The sequence below is a fragment of the Hippichthys cyanospilos genome, chromosome 15 (assembly GCF_059441005.1).
Source record: "Hippichthys cyanospilos isolate Australia breed blue-spotted pipefish chromosome 15, RoL_Hcya_1.0, whole genome shotgun sequence".
Taxonomy (NCBI): Eukaryota; Metazoa; Chordata; class Actinopteri; order Syngnathiformes; family Syngnathidae; genus Hippichthys; species Hippichthys cyanospilos.
The window spans coordinates 12543670-12560973 of record NC_142383.1 but is presented as its reverse complement, the minus strand read 5'-3'; the positions used below and the strand labels follow the sequence as shown (position 1 = coordinate 12560973).

At 39.5% G+C, this 17304-nt stretch overlaps 1 protein-coding gene across 10 annotated transcripts in view; it reads right to left on the bottom strand.

The window, feature by feature from the left end:
* Positions 1 to 674: 674 nt before the first annotated feature.
* The window catches only part of LOC148411737 (uncharacterized), a 64937-nt gene continuing 48307 nt past the window's right edge, over positions 675 to 17304 (bottom strand). For 3 of the 10 annotated variants that reach the window (XM_088434225.1, XM_088434228.1, XM_088434226.1), the window contains 10 exons: positions 16221 to 16295; positions 16014 to 16145; positions 15591 to 15740; positions 14516 to 14587; positions 7387 to 7857; positions 7212 to 7281; positions 6258 to 6393; positions 5043 to 5099; positions 4726 to 4823; positions 675 to 3660 (listed from right to left, as the gene is read on the bottom strand). In XM_088434225.1, the coding sequence (XP_088290351.1) occupies positions 4755 to 4823; positions 5043 to 5099; positions 6258 to 6393; positions 7212 to 7281; positions 7387 to 7857; positions 14516 to 14587; positions 15591 to 15740; positions 16014 to 16145; positions 16221 to 16295 (1232 nt within the window). In that variant the 3' untranslated portion in view covers positions 675 to 3660; positions 4726 to 4754. Of the gene's footprint in view, positions 3661 to 4725; positions 4824 to 5042; positions 5100 to 6257; positions 6394 to 7211; positions 7858 to 14515; positions 14588 to 15590; positions 15741 to 16013; positions 16146 to 16220; positions 16296 to 17304 lie in introns of those variants that run through there. The other 7 variants (XM_088434229.1, XM_088434222.1, XM_088434227.1 and 4 more) reach the window with 7 other exon arrangements.

Below are 17304 nucleotides of genomic sequence, written 5' to 3'. Positions count from 1 at the left end.
TAATGAAATATATTTTGTCATATATTTTTTATACACATATTTTCATAAAAACATCTTTTTTTTGTGCATGGGTGCAGTTGCATTCCTTAGGATAGAGTAATATGATATTGCGTTTACATTGTCATGTATCCATTCTAAAGGAGTATAGGTGAGATCTATTCTTCTTCTTGACAGTTTAAATGTTACAATAATCTTTAAAATACATCATTGGCCATAACGCTACCTTTTCAAGTGACATGCCTGCTTCAAAGCTATCTTGTTTTGTGTTTTCACACAACAAAGCATCACATTTCACCTATACCCTGACCCCCCCCCAAAAAAACACGAACAAACAAAATAGTCACGCGCCCGAATACACTCAATCATCTCACAGGGAAGAGCACTGCAAAAAATAAAAACGCTTCATAGTTTTTGGAAATAACTAAAAACCTGAGTGGCATGTTTACCAGTGGAAAATGTGATATGTGACAACGATAGTGCATGCACTGGCCATGTAAAAATGTGTGAAAGGTGCAAAATAATGTGCTCATTCATTTCAGTCTGTTTCACTTGTTCAGGCTACAGTAGCACTTACAGTACTTATGGGATATATTTGTTGCGTTTGAATGTCCAGCGCATGTGTGTGCTACTGCAATATGACAACATCAAGTTTCTACATTAAAAAAACCAAAAAAACCCCAATAATAATCGTTTTAGATGATGTTAACAAAAGCTTGTTGAGGTGAGGAATGGGGAACATTTGGACAATCAGTCGCAATGAATGGGCCACTTACAATATTCATCAGTTTGACATCATGTTCAGGCTAAATTAGATGAAAAAAAAAAAGCGAACTATTTTGCATCACCCATTTGTTTAGGATATTTGCTTGGACAAATTCCCTTTTTGGAATTATTAGTACGCATTAAAATTTGGGAGGAGATCTGTGCAAAACCAAAATGGATGACTTCCTTTTTGAATTTGGCCACTGGTTCTTCAGAGAGACACATGACTATCTGATTGTGATACAAAATGGCTTTTCTCCTGGTGAATTTCATAGGCATAAATCCTGAAGACTTTTACAAACATTACCGTGATTTATTTTTAAAATTGTCATAAAATGTAAGAATAAATTTAAGGCCCGACCAATATGGATATTTTGAGGTCGATACGGATTTTTGGCAGAAAAAATAGAGATTGCCAATTAATTATCATGTTAATTTAAAAATCTACAATGAATAAAATTGCATTTTTTTCTTTACAATGCATTTCAAACGGTGTCAATCATATGAGGAGTTTCACTATTTATGGGCTGGCCTGGTACCTATTACTCATAAAGAGCAGGGGTGGCAGTAATTAAAAAAAAAAAAAAAAAAAAAAAAAAAAACTTTCCTTATTGGTTTACACAATGCATTGCATGGCAAAATTAATGACGTTATAAGGGATTTATTTCTTGTGTTGGGTGTTTGGGTTATTAGGAGTTGAATGGGCGTCATATTTAACAGAGTTAACTCTTTTAATGCCAACCATAGTCGACCATAATCATTTTTTTTCTTTCATTTTGCCAGCTTAATCATTAAGCAGTATTTGGAGGATTTTTGGTGACATTTCTCAGTAGGATTCCCGTTGACGTCCTTTTACGTCAATGGCGCTCAGTGTTGAGATTTTTATTTTTAAACAGACTACATATTTAGGTTGAGTAAAAAGTAGGGACCTCCAGATCAATTCTTTGTACATTTTTCTTGCATTACTCGCTTAATTGTAGCTTGTTAAATTCAAAATTTTCGTGGTTTTGAATGACAGATCCGCAAAATGATCAAACTTCATGATATATATATTTAAGATTTCACGGTTAAGGTATGGATTTCCGCGTAGTAATTAATGACACAGTTTTTCCTGTGTACAACTGCAGTAAATTGTTACAGTACATAAGGGTAAAACGTCAAAATAATTTTTGGCCGATGTCGGCTGTCCAATTAACTCATTCAATGCCAGGGACGTATTTTTACGTTTTTTTTTTTTTTTTTTAAGAGTCCAGACATTCAATTCCATTCAAGTACTGGAAATTATTGTCAATAATGTACTTAAGTATCTGATTTAATGTTCGGACTCTTAAAAAACGTGAAAACACGTCCCTGGCATTTAACGACACAATCCACCAGGACTCGAATAACTTATAATTTGCGGCCTGGCCATTCCCTCAAGAAAAAGGCTCCCTATCCTTGATTTAAACCCAGATACAGTACATATTCATTGGATTAGATCCTGCATTGTACTAACACTGCTTGATATGCTAAATGCTGTAAAATACAGATGCAAATCTCTCAGGCGTCTGCAGTCCCACACTGATATCACACTGGACAAATCCCGTGTCAGCATTTTCTCGCTGACTCACTCACATAAGGATCAAGGTCAATGCAAGCCATGCCATGAAAAATACAAAAAAAAAAAAAAAATCAAACCCCTACAGAACTTTCTAGCAGCGCTCGCTCATCTCGAGTGTTTTGGATTTTATTGCTGTGGCAAGTTGGCACCATCTGACACCCTGACCGGTCTGTAATTATCTTGATTGCGTGTGCTTTAGTTTGTGACATCACAACACAAGTCTGGGGGTCGAGGACGATGATGACAATCACAGTGCTGCCTGCACAATCACGCGTCATAATAGCACAATACTGTACTGTCACTTGATTTTTTTTCTTTTTTTTAACTGGACACCACCACATCCTACTGCCAAGGTGATTGTTTGAATCACTGGATGAAATAGGTGCAAAAAAGTATTCTGCATATCAAGTGAGGCTACTGGTTTTGGAGAGATGACGAAGGAAGAAGGGACATTATTCATTTATGCTCTGCTGTGGAGCGTGAACATACCCTTCAAAATAAAATATAAAAGTCCAAGCTCTTAAGAAAATAAAAGGTAACCATTTCGAGCTTTTTTTTTTCAAGGAGAAAAACAACGACGACAAAAAGGGGAGGCCGATTCAGCACGAAAGGACGGGACACTCAAAAGCGGGCCAGCGTAGAGGCTCTCGGGATCCGGTGCTGACATCACAAGGCCTTTGAGCCAATCAGGGGCCAGGGCTCAGAAGCGAGAAAGGCATGCGGCAGAGATCACACATACGCACGGCGACACATAGCAGAGAGTGCATATTAACGACAAGCGCACGCAAAACAGAACCGGAAGAAGCAACGGCCGCCATTGGCGGCGAGGGGTGGGCTTACTCCTTTTTTGGGGGGACTGCTCTGTTACTGGGGTCAAACAGCAGGGGGGGGGGGGGGGGGGGGGGGCTCCCAAGTATGGGCCGGCCCGCTCTTTAGTTTGTAGATAATGACAGTTCAAAAGGTCGAAGTCATGCACCAGCAGTCGTCATGCAGTTACAGTTCACAGGAAGCACTTTTTGTCATCTTAGTTCAGTGACATTTGCTGCTTTTTTGGGGGGTTGTTTCGTAGAAAAAAACGCTCATGCTTTCGTTGAAGTGATACTTTACAAATGTTATAAAACTACAAGTTGAGCTCTTCGACGCTTTTGTGTTTGTTTTTTTTTTTCCTTTGGAGGTGTGTCACATGTGGAGGGTAATTCCATGTTTTGTCATTTTGGTAGTCTGTGTCCCGTCGCTCACTTTCCTTTGCGTTCCGGATGTGGTTTTGTGGAGGAAGCTTTGGCAGTGGCTCTCTTGTCCTACAAGACACACAATGAAGCCAAAATTAAATTTGTCCCGGCCAAAATACAGTGGTACCTTGACTTATGAGAGCAAATCCCAATCGACTTTTCGATGTAGTTGAATGCAATTTTCAAATCGCAACAGCCGCCGTATGCTCCTGAGACACAGCCTGTTTATTTGTGTCCTCTGTTGTGTCCATTTTGTCTTATTAGAATCCATTGCATCCCGGCCAAATACGAGCCATCATTGAAAACCTATGATGTCATCCACAGAGACAACAAGGACTTAGTAGGGTACTTTTGATGAGTCCAGAGATATAGACCAAAAACAAATGTCCACTACAGTGGACACAAACGAATAGGTTCACTCTTGGGTCAAAAATCACCAAGTTACAGGTCGAAAAGGGACCATCAAAAGAACATACAAAAGAAAAATCTGAACACAAATGTTTTGATAGTGCATAGAATTTTGTTATGACCCCAAGAAAAGCCCGCAACAATTGAAGTAACACAGCCTATTCATTTGTGTCCATTTTGTCTCAGCGAGACAGCAAGTGGATTGTGTTCCACCCAAACACGATATATCATTAGGAAGGTCAGATATCATTTACTGAGCACAGTAGGAACTCAATGGGCAGCTCCAAAGAATTGAAAGATATGGACGCAAACACCAAAAATATTTATGCTCATTACAAATGAATAGGTTGGGTCTCAGACGGACAAGGACAAAATACTCAACATTTCTTCATTTTGGTCGTCAGTAGGCCTTATACTTTTTTAACCCATTACCCGACTGAACATGACCACTATTTAACTCATTCACTTCCTTTGACGAGTATAGTTACTCGTTACTTAGTGATGCACATTCACCAGTAGAGGGCGTCGACGCCCCATTTTAGATGTGAGATGCGCAGTTTGTGGGGCCACCGGGAGAAAGTCAAGGTACCATTGCAGTGAAAACAAGGCATCAATTCCATGTCGTACAAACGGTGTGCATTAAAACAAACATAAGAGCTGCTCTGGTAGGGTTTTTATTTCCAAGCACTGGGATGCACAAGTGCTTGTATGGAGGGAATCGCGTACCTCGTGGACCAGGTTGTATGTGTTGTGTTTCAGTGTTTAACCCTCCGCAGACTGGTGCGCTGCACCGACTGAGCCGCCCTTCTAACATCCGCCCCCACCTGGAGCAATGAGGGAGGGAGGAGGGACGGAAACAACACTCCTGTTAAGTGCCCGAGTGTCTACGTGGAACCGGAATAGGAAACTGAATTGCAATGCCCATCGGCTAGCAAAATACTTTCAGCCAATTTGGCAGGTGGTTTCTGTTAATTTATTTATGTACTTTTAGAGCTCTCTCTTTAATACGAAGGTTTGTTTTTGGCTCACACAAATCCACTCACCTTTCGATTAAGCACGCTCCCGTGTTCCGCGGCAGCATACTCCTCGTTCTGCTCTCTCTGCATAAGGAAAAAAAAAAAAATGACTACATGACTTTCATTCTAAACAGAAATAAACTGCTCATAAGAAATGTAAAATCAAGTCACGAAATGGCAAGAGTTTGAACCATGTGTTGCACCGCACAACACATTTTTATGGTTATCAGGCGCCATGTCATCAAAATGTTCTATTTTGATGAAAATATTAAATGAAACTTAAGCTACTGATGATCACTCTTGTAATCATATATATATATATATATATATATATATATATATATATATATATATATATATATATATATATATATATATATATATATATATATTCACTGTATGTATGTACATACACTGTAATATCAGCGTTTTAAAAAGTGAGTAAAACTTAATACACGGTTTTAGTTAAATAGAGTATAAATACAGTATGTAGGTACACTGGTAGGGCTTGGTACTTATTTTATTAATTAGAAGTCATTGAATATAATTTTGGAACTAATTTTTCATAACTTATGGTATGTACTTCCAAGTGGAAATATTTTGAAGGTGACTACTAATGTCTTGACAAAAATGTCATGTTTTTACTCCAAAAGGAAAAACGTGTTTATTTCCTTTGAATTTTTACACAGTAAATTGTGCAAAGTAGATTTTGCACTAAAAAGAAAATTTTTGGTTGGAGTTTAAACGGACTAAAATTTAAACTTGGAAGAGAGTAATGCATTCACAACAAATAGAAGTGTAAATCTTACTACTATTACTTGCTACTATTCAAATTGTAATAAAAAGTGTTTTTAGAAAAAAAAACTCGATACATTTAAAGTGTATAGAGTTGTGTGAAAATTTGGATTTGTTTAAAGTCATTCTATGTTAAGGGGACAAGTGGATTAAAATCACTCAATTCCTCACTCACTTTTCAAAATCGAATGCTTTGAATTTAAAAAAGCAGTATCTAACTACATGATCGGCTTCCCATTGCCTGATTGAAAAAAGGTTAAAAAATCAAATGAAATAAAATGGATGTCTCCCTCCAACAAAGCGACGGGTCGTCGGTCTCAACCTGACCTTGCCCGGCCTCCACTCCTGTTCCCACGCATGTTTCCCTGTTTGGTAGTGAGAGAAGCCCAGCCCCTTGCCCTGCAGGGGGCGCCCGCGCAGCACATGTGAGTAAGCTGTGTCACACACCGGAGTCAGCAAAGCCTCCTGGCCTGCGTGCAGGCCTGCTGTGCTGTTGTCCCGTCCCGATGATACCGAGCCCACCCAGCTCTGCACAGAATCCTTGTCCGCCAAGTAGGGTTGAAAAGCTCCGCCCCCAACCAACCTTACATAGGAAGTGAGTAAAGAAAAGTGAAAAAGATGGGGAGATATTTGGAGAAAGATCCATTCACACTGCCTATCAAGGATTGCCTGCTGATGAGCGTCGGAGGAGGTCAAGTTGAAGCTTGGCTTAATAAAACCGTTTTTTTCTTTAGTCATTCTGGAAACTCCAATGAATTAAACACTTTTTTAAAGAAAGTTTGGTATACGTACTAAAATATGTTGAAACAACAATAATTTAGCCCATAGGTGTCGGACTCCAGTCCTCGAGGGCCGGCATCCTGCATGTTTTCCTGTTTTCTTTCCCCAACACACCTGATTCAAATGATTAGCTCATTAGCAAGCTCTGCAGGAGCTTCAAAATGATCCCAATCATTTGAATCAGGTGTTTTTGAGGAAAAAGGTTTGAAAACATGTAGGTTATCGGCCCTCGAGGACTGGAGTTCGACACCTGTGATTTAGCCTGAACGTTCATGGCATTTTAGTTAATAACTATTGTCAACACATCTTGTCAACAATCCAAAAGCAAAATCTCCATTCAGCTCATTTTCAAAGTTATTAAAATGACAAATTAATTCAATTTGTTACCCAGCTCTTGAGAAAATAACTCAATAATTCTTCTCACGACATCTTTGGGGCTAACTAGTACCCGCTGGAAGCTTTTTTTTCCCCTTTACAGATCAAAAGCTCATCTGTGTTCATAGCGTCTTAAATTGTTGAATCCCCCGCTCATACGCCACACGTAACTGCTCACCGCTCCCCTCCCTGCATATCGAGCCCTGCAAAGCAGTGTGAAAGGAGTCGGAGAAACAAGCGATGTACCGGTTGTCTCCATTGCGCTCGCCCGCTCGACTCAGCGGAGACATCTCAGGGTGGCCGTACATCTGCTGGCCTGCAACAAGACAAACGCCTTCCACTGAAGAGAGCCCCGCACCGCCTCTTTTGGCTCCTCCTCCCACCGCGGAAGCCTCCCCTCTCCTCCCGTCCGACCTCTGACCTCCCAGCTGGCCGTTCAAGTTGACCTTGGGAACGGCGCCACTGGCTCTGACCCGCTCCCTTTCCGCCAGCGCGCTGACCGGCTCCAGCGGGGCCTCCTCCTCCTCAACCTCCCCTTCCTCCTCCTCCTCCTCTTCCTCCTCCAGCTCCATGATGGAGCCGCTCGCCCCGCTGGCGCCGCTGCTCGGGCGACCCAAACTGCAGGGAAGGGAGAGCGTGGCGCCTTCCGAGTCGTCGGCTCGACTGCTGCCGTCCAAAGAGGAGTCCTCCACCGTGACCAGCGAGGGGCTGACCCCCGCCGGCCACACCTGGACGTCCGACATCTCCATCAAAGTGTCTTCTTCTGTGGCGGCGATGGGGGCGCACTCCAGACTGGACACTTCCTGCCAGTAGGGCTCTGCACCGAGAGGAGAAGGCAAACTGTATTGCATGGAGGCCGGAGACAGCAGCTCTTCCTGTACCAGCCCATAACCTGGAGAGACGACAGGAGCGAGACAAGAGAAAGACTAACACCATGCAGGCACAGCCAGGCGGCACGGGGAGCTTGCGGTGGGCGGGTGCGTTTTGCAACACGGGTCTCAGGCTACCACAAATCGCTACAGTTCAGTTCAGATGGGTACGCTTTTGAGGACCGCCGCATATTACCTCCAGAGACCCAGCCTATCCACTTGTGTCCACTGCGGTTTTTCGACTATATGTTTGGACTCATTCGAGCTCCCCTACTAAGTCCTAGTGGGCTCAGTTGAGGATGTCCTGGCCTTTCCGGTGATGTCTCAAGCAATTTTCTTGTCTTTTAGAGACAAAATGGACACAACTGTGGAAAAAAATGAATAGGCTGGGTGTCGGGAGTATCACTCGATTTTGTATCGTCCAATCAAGTAAGTAAACAATTTGTTGGGGACAGAACAAAACACTTCTCCGAGCTGAACCGTACCATTTGGTGGACATGTGTGTGTGGCTCAGCCCTGTCCCAATAAAGCTGCAAAAAGCCTGGAGCCAGCTCATGGCTCAATATTTGAAAAGCCAAATTGAAAAGTTATGATGGTGAAAAAAAACCTCACATCCCTACATTACTTTTTTAAAAGCATTTTCAACAGTAAAAAGTTCATATTTTGACAGTAATTAATATGAAATACTATTTTTCATGTATAATTATAAGATTTAAAAATGCATTTTGCCACTTCGGGTTGACTGAAAACGACATCAAATGTCGTGGTTTCCCCCAAAAACAAGGATAGACTGGAAAATATTTGTGGGTGGGGTGTTAATATTCAACGAACATCAGCTGCGAAAATACTCATGAAGAGATGTTGGGGGGTTTGTTACGCTAAACTTTAGCCATTTTCAGCAGTAAAATGTTATTTTTTAGTCTAAAATTAATGTGATACGTAAATCATTTTTCATGTAAAATTCTTATCTCTAAAAACCATTTTTGCTGTTGACTAAAATGAGCAAATGTCCTCAAGGCTCAGATAATGACCAATCACGGTTCACCTGTTTTCTGGGTTTGGTCGTGTGTCATGAACAAGCTGAGCCATGAATGATGCTCACATGAATCCTGGCGTTTGAGAAAAAAAAAAAGTCGGAAAAAATGTTTTTAAAAGTATTCAGTGTACACGAAAAAAAAATACATTAACACGATATGTAATTTTACTGCTAAAAAGGCTACGTTTAGTAAAAGGTATTATTTGGACATAAAAAATAAGTTATGAAGAAATCAAATTAATTACTGAGAAAATATTAACTTTTTAATAAGATGTCAGAAAAAATAAAGTTTTGAGGCATCTTGATGTATTTATCCTCAAATGTGTGTTATACTATATCAAGAAAAACTGGAAAGAAGTTACTGTGAGGATTGTCATTGGGACACAGTGAGTTTGAGGCAAAAGTGAGTCATCAGTCTCTGTGACAACATGAGGCTATGACTGTTAACAAGTAACAATTTAACACAGCTGAGAAGAAAATAAAGCTGCATTGAGAATTTGGGTTGGCACGATATTCGCTCATCATCATGTTGGTATCCGCAGTTATATAATTGTCACAGCAACACAGATGCATTCAGGTCATGAGGAAAAAAAGTACTTTTTGGAAAAGCTCAGAATTTACTGTATTGATATTGTCATGAGACTGTTTTCCACAACGCAACATTGTCACTATCGTTCCAACCCTCAAAACACATCCCATAATGGCAAATAATGCAAAATTGCTGCAAGTTGGTGCCTCTGCATTCTCAAGGAATAGCCGTGCATACGAAGTCTCCCCGAACATGCCATCACACACACTACACAGAGCAATCGCACATTTTCTCAGCATTTCACAAGGACTGTTCATAAAACCAAATATCTTAAATAGCATCATTATAAAATGGGTCCACACTCTCCCAGCATGCTCAAAAAGAGATGCTGGCGACTCAAAGGGAAGTCCGTTTCACGTTAAGGTAAAACATTTTCTTTCTGGTCTTTTTAGAATGTCAGATTATATTTGGCTGTGGCGTTTTGAATAGCGAGTCATTCAAAGCCACTCCGGTGAGGGTATCAAAATTCTGGGTCGATTTCATCAAGCCGCGTATGACCAATCCGAGCTATTATTAAGCGGCGGCTCGATTTTCCCGGCACGATTGTCGCAAACTACTTTGTTAAACCTGACAAAGGGGTCACTGAGCTTCAATGGCTCACAATGTCACAAGGTTTCCATGCCTTAGACAAGCTTTGGGATGTGCTGAAGCGGAATATTGCTATAACTGGGTGATAAAATGACAGTAAGTGCCACATTTATTTGAGGAAATTAGAGCCGTTCTGGTGCCTTTTATAAGCACAGTGATGGTGACAAGCAGTTTAACTGGGGGCGCTTTCTAGTTATCAGATTATTATGCTGAACGTACAGGAGTAATGCGACCAAACAATCTAGTCAGAAACACATATATATATATATATATATATACAGTGGGCCCCCGGGTTACGAACTTAATCCGTTCAGCGGCTACGCTCGTATCTCGAATTGCTCGTATAGCGGGCAATCCAAACCCATGTTAATTCGTGAATGCGTGCAACGCGCGCCGAAGCCTTAGGTAAAAACGACACACTGTATACATATATTAAAATTAAGTGACATAATCTGCTGTACACTTACATTACATAATAAATACAATGGATAAATAGCTTTTACCTTTGAAACGACTAGACTTGAGCTGGGTGTAAGCAGAGGGGTGGCAGAGTCTAACGCTCAAAGTTAACACGGCGATAGATATGCTATTGGTCTTACAGTGTTAGAGTAACTCTTTCAGTCAGGGTGCAAATCACGCAGATACTAAAACATCATCCTCTTATTTCTTTCTTTACCGCTGCTAGTAATTTTAGAAGCTATGTCTAACAGATAAAGTTTGCAAAGTCTTCACAACATTCCGTTTTTCACAAATTTTCTCTCCTACCTTCCATCCTGTCCCATCAAGCTAGATAAAGGCGTTCGGCCAATAGCATATCGGCATTTCTGTGATTGACGTGTGACGCCGGCCAATAGCATCTCCGTGAGTGAGACCGGGTGACCTTAATCGACCAATAGCATATTCGCATCTCCGTGACTGACTGATAATTATTCGCACTTTTTTTAAACGGTTGGAATGTATTGACAATTAATTTAAAAAAAAACCACATTTAAACCAATGACAATTCTTTGTCCTGCAATCGGCACATTTAATTTCATGTCAGCTGTTTTTCCCTTTAGCTGTACAAACACTACACTTAAATGGTAATATATTTAGACACCGTGAGTGAGACAGTCAGTGTGACGTTGTAAGACCAATAGCGTTCACGTTACTGGCACAAGTATCTACTGATGATTGATGATGTCGCTACTGTTGATTTAATTGACACAATTAAACGAGAACATTTCTACATACTCAATGGCCGGCATGTCGAATTGCTCGTAAGGCGAGAGGTTTGTTCGTAAGCGGAGGACAAAAATCTCCCTGATCCACGCTCGTAAGGCGAATTGTTCGTAAATCAGGATGCTCGTAAGCCGGGGGCCGACTGTATATACATTGAGACAAGAGCACTGCCAAGCTTTCACTTTTCTTTCTTGGGTCTACAGGCGAACTAAAAAAAGACTTGAAAACGAACAACATAACGTCATATGTCAGTGGGGTATTTCCAAGGCCTATTGTGCAATAAATACACAAAATAATATGGACGTCAATGCAGTGGCCCATTTACACTCTTATTTTGAAAATGGCAAGCAGCTTGCTTTACGCTTCCTTGCAACCGTGTTTTTAACGCGTTTCTACCCACACCAACATCGTCATTCAAAAATCATAAGGAAGAAATCACTCATCAGTTATGCTGTCATTGTATAATACGACACAACTCTTCAGCAGATGTGCTACGTCCTGCACATGGTGCATTCAAATGCAGCCGGGCATTTTCAACTCTGAAAAGGTAGTTGTCAATGCATTAAACATTTATCACTACAATTGTCTAAATATTGTCGGCTTCCAATTATGATACAAAAGTTGACGGATCAAGAAAAAACTAATTATTTTTCACTATTCACGAGCCCACCTAGTAATATCAAAAGTAAATACTAGTGCAATGTTAAAAAATGAATGATAATAAAGCCCCATTTTGGTTCACAAAATGCTTAGCGTGGCTCATCAACAATTTTTTTTGACATACTATCTATTTAAGGATAGAACTCTATGGGATGGATTATGTGTATTAAATAATGACACCAGTGTTACTTGTATCCCACTGCTGTGAATGGTTGAATACATGAAGGAAAATAAAAAATCGGTAAATATAAGCCATTCGGAAGCCCTCAACTAGCGTTTACAAGCAAGTACAAATGAATTTATCCATAAAACATCCTCCCGGATGCTTTGAAGGCTAAAATAATTTGTTGGGAATGACTAAAATTAGAGTCTCTAAGTACAGGCATCATGATTGGTGCAACGCTGATCAGATGATCAGCTGTATGGATGAAAACCTAAACCAAATTATTACTGTCCGCATAGAGTAAGTGTATGTGTTTCTGGGATGTTGTGAGGCCAGGAGGATGACAAATGGCTCAGAATGAGGTGAACGAGGTGGAATGGATCAGAATTGGAATGAGCATTAGAATGATGAGAATGTTTTACGCTTTCCCCTTCACTCTCACTTTTTAGACACAAACACACACACATGTGTCAAAGGCACAGGAAAATATAGTGGAACGGAAATGAACTACGGCACAAAAATTGTCATCACAGAGGAACAGCAAAAAAAAATAAGTACACATTGCACAACACATCATTCATGGACCACTCACAAACACATCGAATACTGCTGGCATACAAATGGGGACAACACTTTTTGCGAACAGGTAAGGTTTTAAAGAGATATTTTCACAGACGCTCAAAAAATTAACAAAAAACTCATACCACAAGCAAATAATGTTCCTACAATGACGACTGTTTTCCATCGAACGTTGAGTCACAAAATGGAAAATGTCTATTTATTCAGAATTCCTCCTGAAACCCAGCTTTTTCATTTGTGTCTACTTTTGTGTCCATAAGGTCTCAGCAAGAAAGCAAAGTTAGCTGCATCCCACGCAAAGGGCCTGTGTGTCCTTTATTGAGTACATTAGGACTAAGAAGGGTAGCTTAAATTAGTCAAAAATATAGACAAAAACAATTGTCCACTAAAGTGGACACAAATGAATGCTGGAAGAACATATAGCATACTAAATGCTTATTGTCCAACATGATTGTGAAGCCTTGATTTCTTAAAGTTAGACACATTTGGAGCTTGACCTCATGCTAAAAATTATTGATCAAATTATGGATCAAAAAGGGACCAACCGTTACTTGAGATCGATATTGATTTTTAAACAGTTTGATGTAAAGGTAATGGACCCAACTTTTTGGGGGAGTTAATTATTTAAAATAAAAAAATAGGTCAAAAATACCCCAGAAATGTTGTTTTTGTGGTATATTTGGTTTATTTTTATTATTATTGACGTCAGATAGATTTTTGCTGAGCTTGCAGTAAATGAGTGGACTTAATTGTCCTGGACCTTCTGATGTACTTTTACAAAGGAGTGGCCCCCTGCACCCTCTCACTCTGAAGGTTTTGACCCTTCCTGTCCCTTAATCTATGACTTTTACCTTTTGCCTATGAATGAACAGGATGGTGTCACAGTCATCTCGCATGAACATTAAGTGCTGCGCGGCAGTTCCAGTGTTACAACCAAGCCTCAGAAACACACCATTTATTTCACGGAAAAAGAAAAAAGCACATTTGTCTGTTAATAAAGCACGGATGCCTAAATACATTGACGGAACAGTCCAACACATTGTACACTGAGGAAACTTCATATAGTGAAAGCATGCCATGCAAATAAAGATTTTAAACTGCACTAACCCACACACACGACTTGTCTATTTTTCCTAAAGCATTCACACGTCAAATCTTGCAACGCGTGACCATGCAGCATGCCCATGCACAAACTTTAGAAGACACACAGAGCTGGAGGCGGAGGAGAGGGTCCCCCCCTTTCAATTGGATGAGGGAGGAGAAATTGAATGACAAGAGTGGAGGAGGAGGAGGCCCAGAGGTTCAACACAAGGCCACATGGGGTCAGAGGTCGGACAGGAAGAGCTGTGAGGAAGAAGAGCAGGTGACGGGCGAAGGAAGAGGCAGCGGATATGACATGTCGTAGATTTGGAGATAAATAGAAAGAGGAGAGAGAAGGCTGAGCAAAAGACAAACGCTGAGCTCTGTCTTCTTCTCAGGCACAGAGAGAAGGAAAGAGGAATAGAAACAAGGTATGAAGGCCCACAGCACACCGTCTTCTGTGTACTAGTGCCACTTTTGACTAGTGGGTTCATCCCAGACGCACACACACGCAAAGTTCAAAAATAAAATCTCAAACATTCCTCTTTGAGAAAACGGGAGTCTCAAAATTGCAAACTAGCGTACATAGAATCAAAAAGGAGGACATGTTACCTTTGTTTCTCATGTATGGGGTGTGAAATAGAATGACTTGTGCTCCAAGTGAGGCGGAAGGGTATACGTGCATGCTGCTACAGAGAATGGCACCGTTCCTCAGTCATTTAGCAGACCACCATGCAGCCCCCCGACTTCTACCTTTCCACTTACCCCTCCTGAAAAACGGGGGTCTAATAACTCGTGGCTTGTGCACGAGGCGCGATGGCCTTGTGTCCGTGACCTCTTGTGAAGCAATAGAGATAAGGTAAAAAAAAAAAAAAGAAAAAAAAGGCTGTTACCCAGACTCACGGGAAGGGTTGCAGCCATGTGCAGGGACAGCAAAAAAAAAAAAAAAAACAAAGAAAACATTATTGCCCCAATGTTATGTTCTGTTGTTATTGTTTTTAATCCATGATATACTTTAAAATTACAAATAGATTTTAAAAAATCAATAACTAGTACCTCGGTATCTAAAGTAATTGATTTACCTTTGTACTTTTGTATATAGTATTCGAGTACATTACAACGTGAAGTAATCAGTTAGTTTAGTAATAAGAATATAAAGTGATAAATTAATTTAATCCATAATTTCCCAAGGTAAGAAATTTCTTTAGGATTTAATCACATTAAGTAATAGATAACTTTAATACTTATACTTTAATGAATGGCCAATAAAGTCGGTAACTGATTACTTGAGTGCTTTGTATTAAAAGTAAAAGATTACTTTGGTACTTTAGCACCTAAATTAATTTATTAATTGATTACTTAAGCACTTATTTATAATATTCATATACTTTAATACATAAGAGTAGTCAACTCCTTTAAAAGAGAATTACACAAGGTGGATGATTTACATAATCATTAATTACTTCATTTGTATGATTTCTTTGGTTCTTAATTACCTAAATTATTTGATTACTTAACTCGCTTAATCATTTAATACTAGCTTTTTTGTTTTGTCTTCTAGAACCTCTAGTATCCGGTAAAAAAAATATAAATAAAAGAACTTGTGATTGAATGTTGGGACATAAAAATAACAAAACGTAGCTAAAACGTAAAAGTATGTAAGCCTTACCCAACCATTTGGGTTACATTAACAACCCCAAAAATGTGGGCGGTTCCTTTTTCACTCAATTTGCGATATTGGTTTAAGTTGAGTGTGGTTTGTTGTGACATAACTGCTTGTAGAGCATTCTTTTTGTTAATCGAGAATTTGTCATGTTACGCGCGTGCACGTGTGCCGTACCATTGATGACGCTGGGGGAGAGCAAGGTGGAGTCGCGATCTCCCAGGCGGCAAGCGCCCTCCTCTGGTGCCAGTTGTGCGGTCTGACCCTCCAGGGAGCTCACGATGTCTGCACGATCGATGTTCTTCAAAGCGGTGTACAGGCTCTCCACTGAGGGGATCCACATTGATTTCAGTGTATCACAAAGCATTGGATGTATAAACCAAAGTCTGCAAGGGGAACTGTAAAGTTTTATAAGTTATATATTTCTTTTAAAATAGAACATGAAAAAAAAGCGACCAATAGTGAGAAATAAAATAAGTATGGCGTTCCATACCGCAAAAAAAATAAAATAAAAGCACATCCTGCACCATTTGTACCGTCAAAACATCTTAGGCCGGGACTTAACTAAGGACCCCCTTGTGTTTGAAAAAGCGGACCTACTCTTTGCCCTCTTGCCCTCTCTACTCGCCCAAAGGTTGAGCAAAGCAGAGCTCTGGTCCAACAGAGAGTTGGGATTCTCCACGCGGATTCTATTGATGTCATCAACGCCAAACTGAAGCTCTCGCGCCAGTTCTGAAAAAAGGATAGTTGAATCAAGCACAAAACCGAATCGGGCACTCAGATTATTTTTTTTTTTGAGTGACTGACCTGCCCAACTTAAACCCAGTTGTTCTGATATCATGTTGATCTTGACCTCGGTTCTCTCCATTGCATTCACTGTGGCTGAAGACATGAAAATCTAATCAGGTTGAAGGTGTCAGGAAAACCATGAAGCTTTATTGTGGGTTTTCTGTTTGATATATATATATATATATATATATATATATATATATATATATATATATATATATATATATATATATATATATATATATATTATATTTTCGTTTCAGCCTTTTGTTTTTAATTTTTCAAGTTCTGAGTTGTGATGAGTTTAACGGATAAAGCTTGAGGCCTGAGCAGAAAAAAACTCCTGCAAATTGAAAGTATGAATACTATAAATAAAAGAATTAGTTACAGTCCTTCCAAAATTATAAGGAAATAAAAATGCATGAACATTGTTATTACCTTTGCTAAGACATCTTATGTACGTCAACTTGTAATCAAGATCATTGTATTTTGGCTGGTTGACTTATCGCATCTATGGTACAGTAGCAGTTCTTAAATGGGGGTACATGGGAGTACGTGAAGGCACTTTAGGGTGTATGTGAGATTTTGGATTTCTGCTGGTATCAGCACATCTAATTTAAAGGTTTAATGCCATGACAGGAACAACACCTTTTATTTTCAAAATAAGCAAACATTAATTAGAACATGAAGCCACATTGGTTTATCTTGAAATAAATCTCGGTAGACAAGGCAGAAATATAAAAGAAGATGTTACAGCGGGGCAGTTAATTACGTAAAAATTATTCTATTTGAATTATTTTTTTTCTTTTTCATTGTTCGTTGTTTTATACAGATGCACATTGTAAACAGAGACACAATTTCCCCAAAGACAAGTTAGAAATAATACATGATGTTATATATTCTATCTTTTGGACTTTGTTTATATATACATATATATATATATATATATATATTATATATATATATATATATATATATATATATATATATTTATACATAATTATATTTATAAATAATAACATAATTGGAAAACAGGTTTAAAACCAAATACTGTACATAATGCACGTGCTCCTTGTGGGTGGAAACAAGTTTCATGAAATGT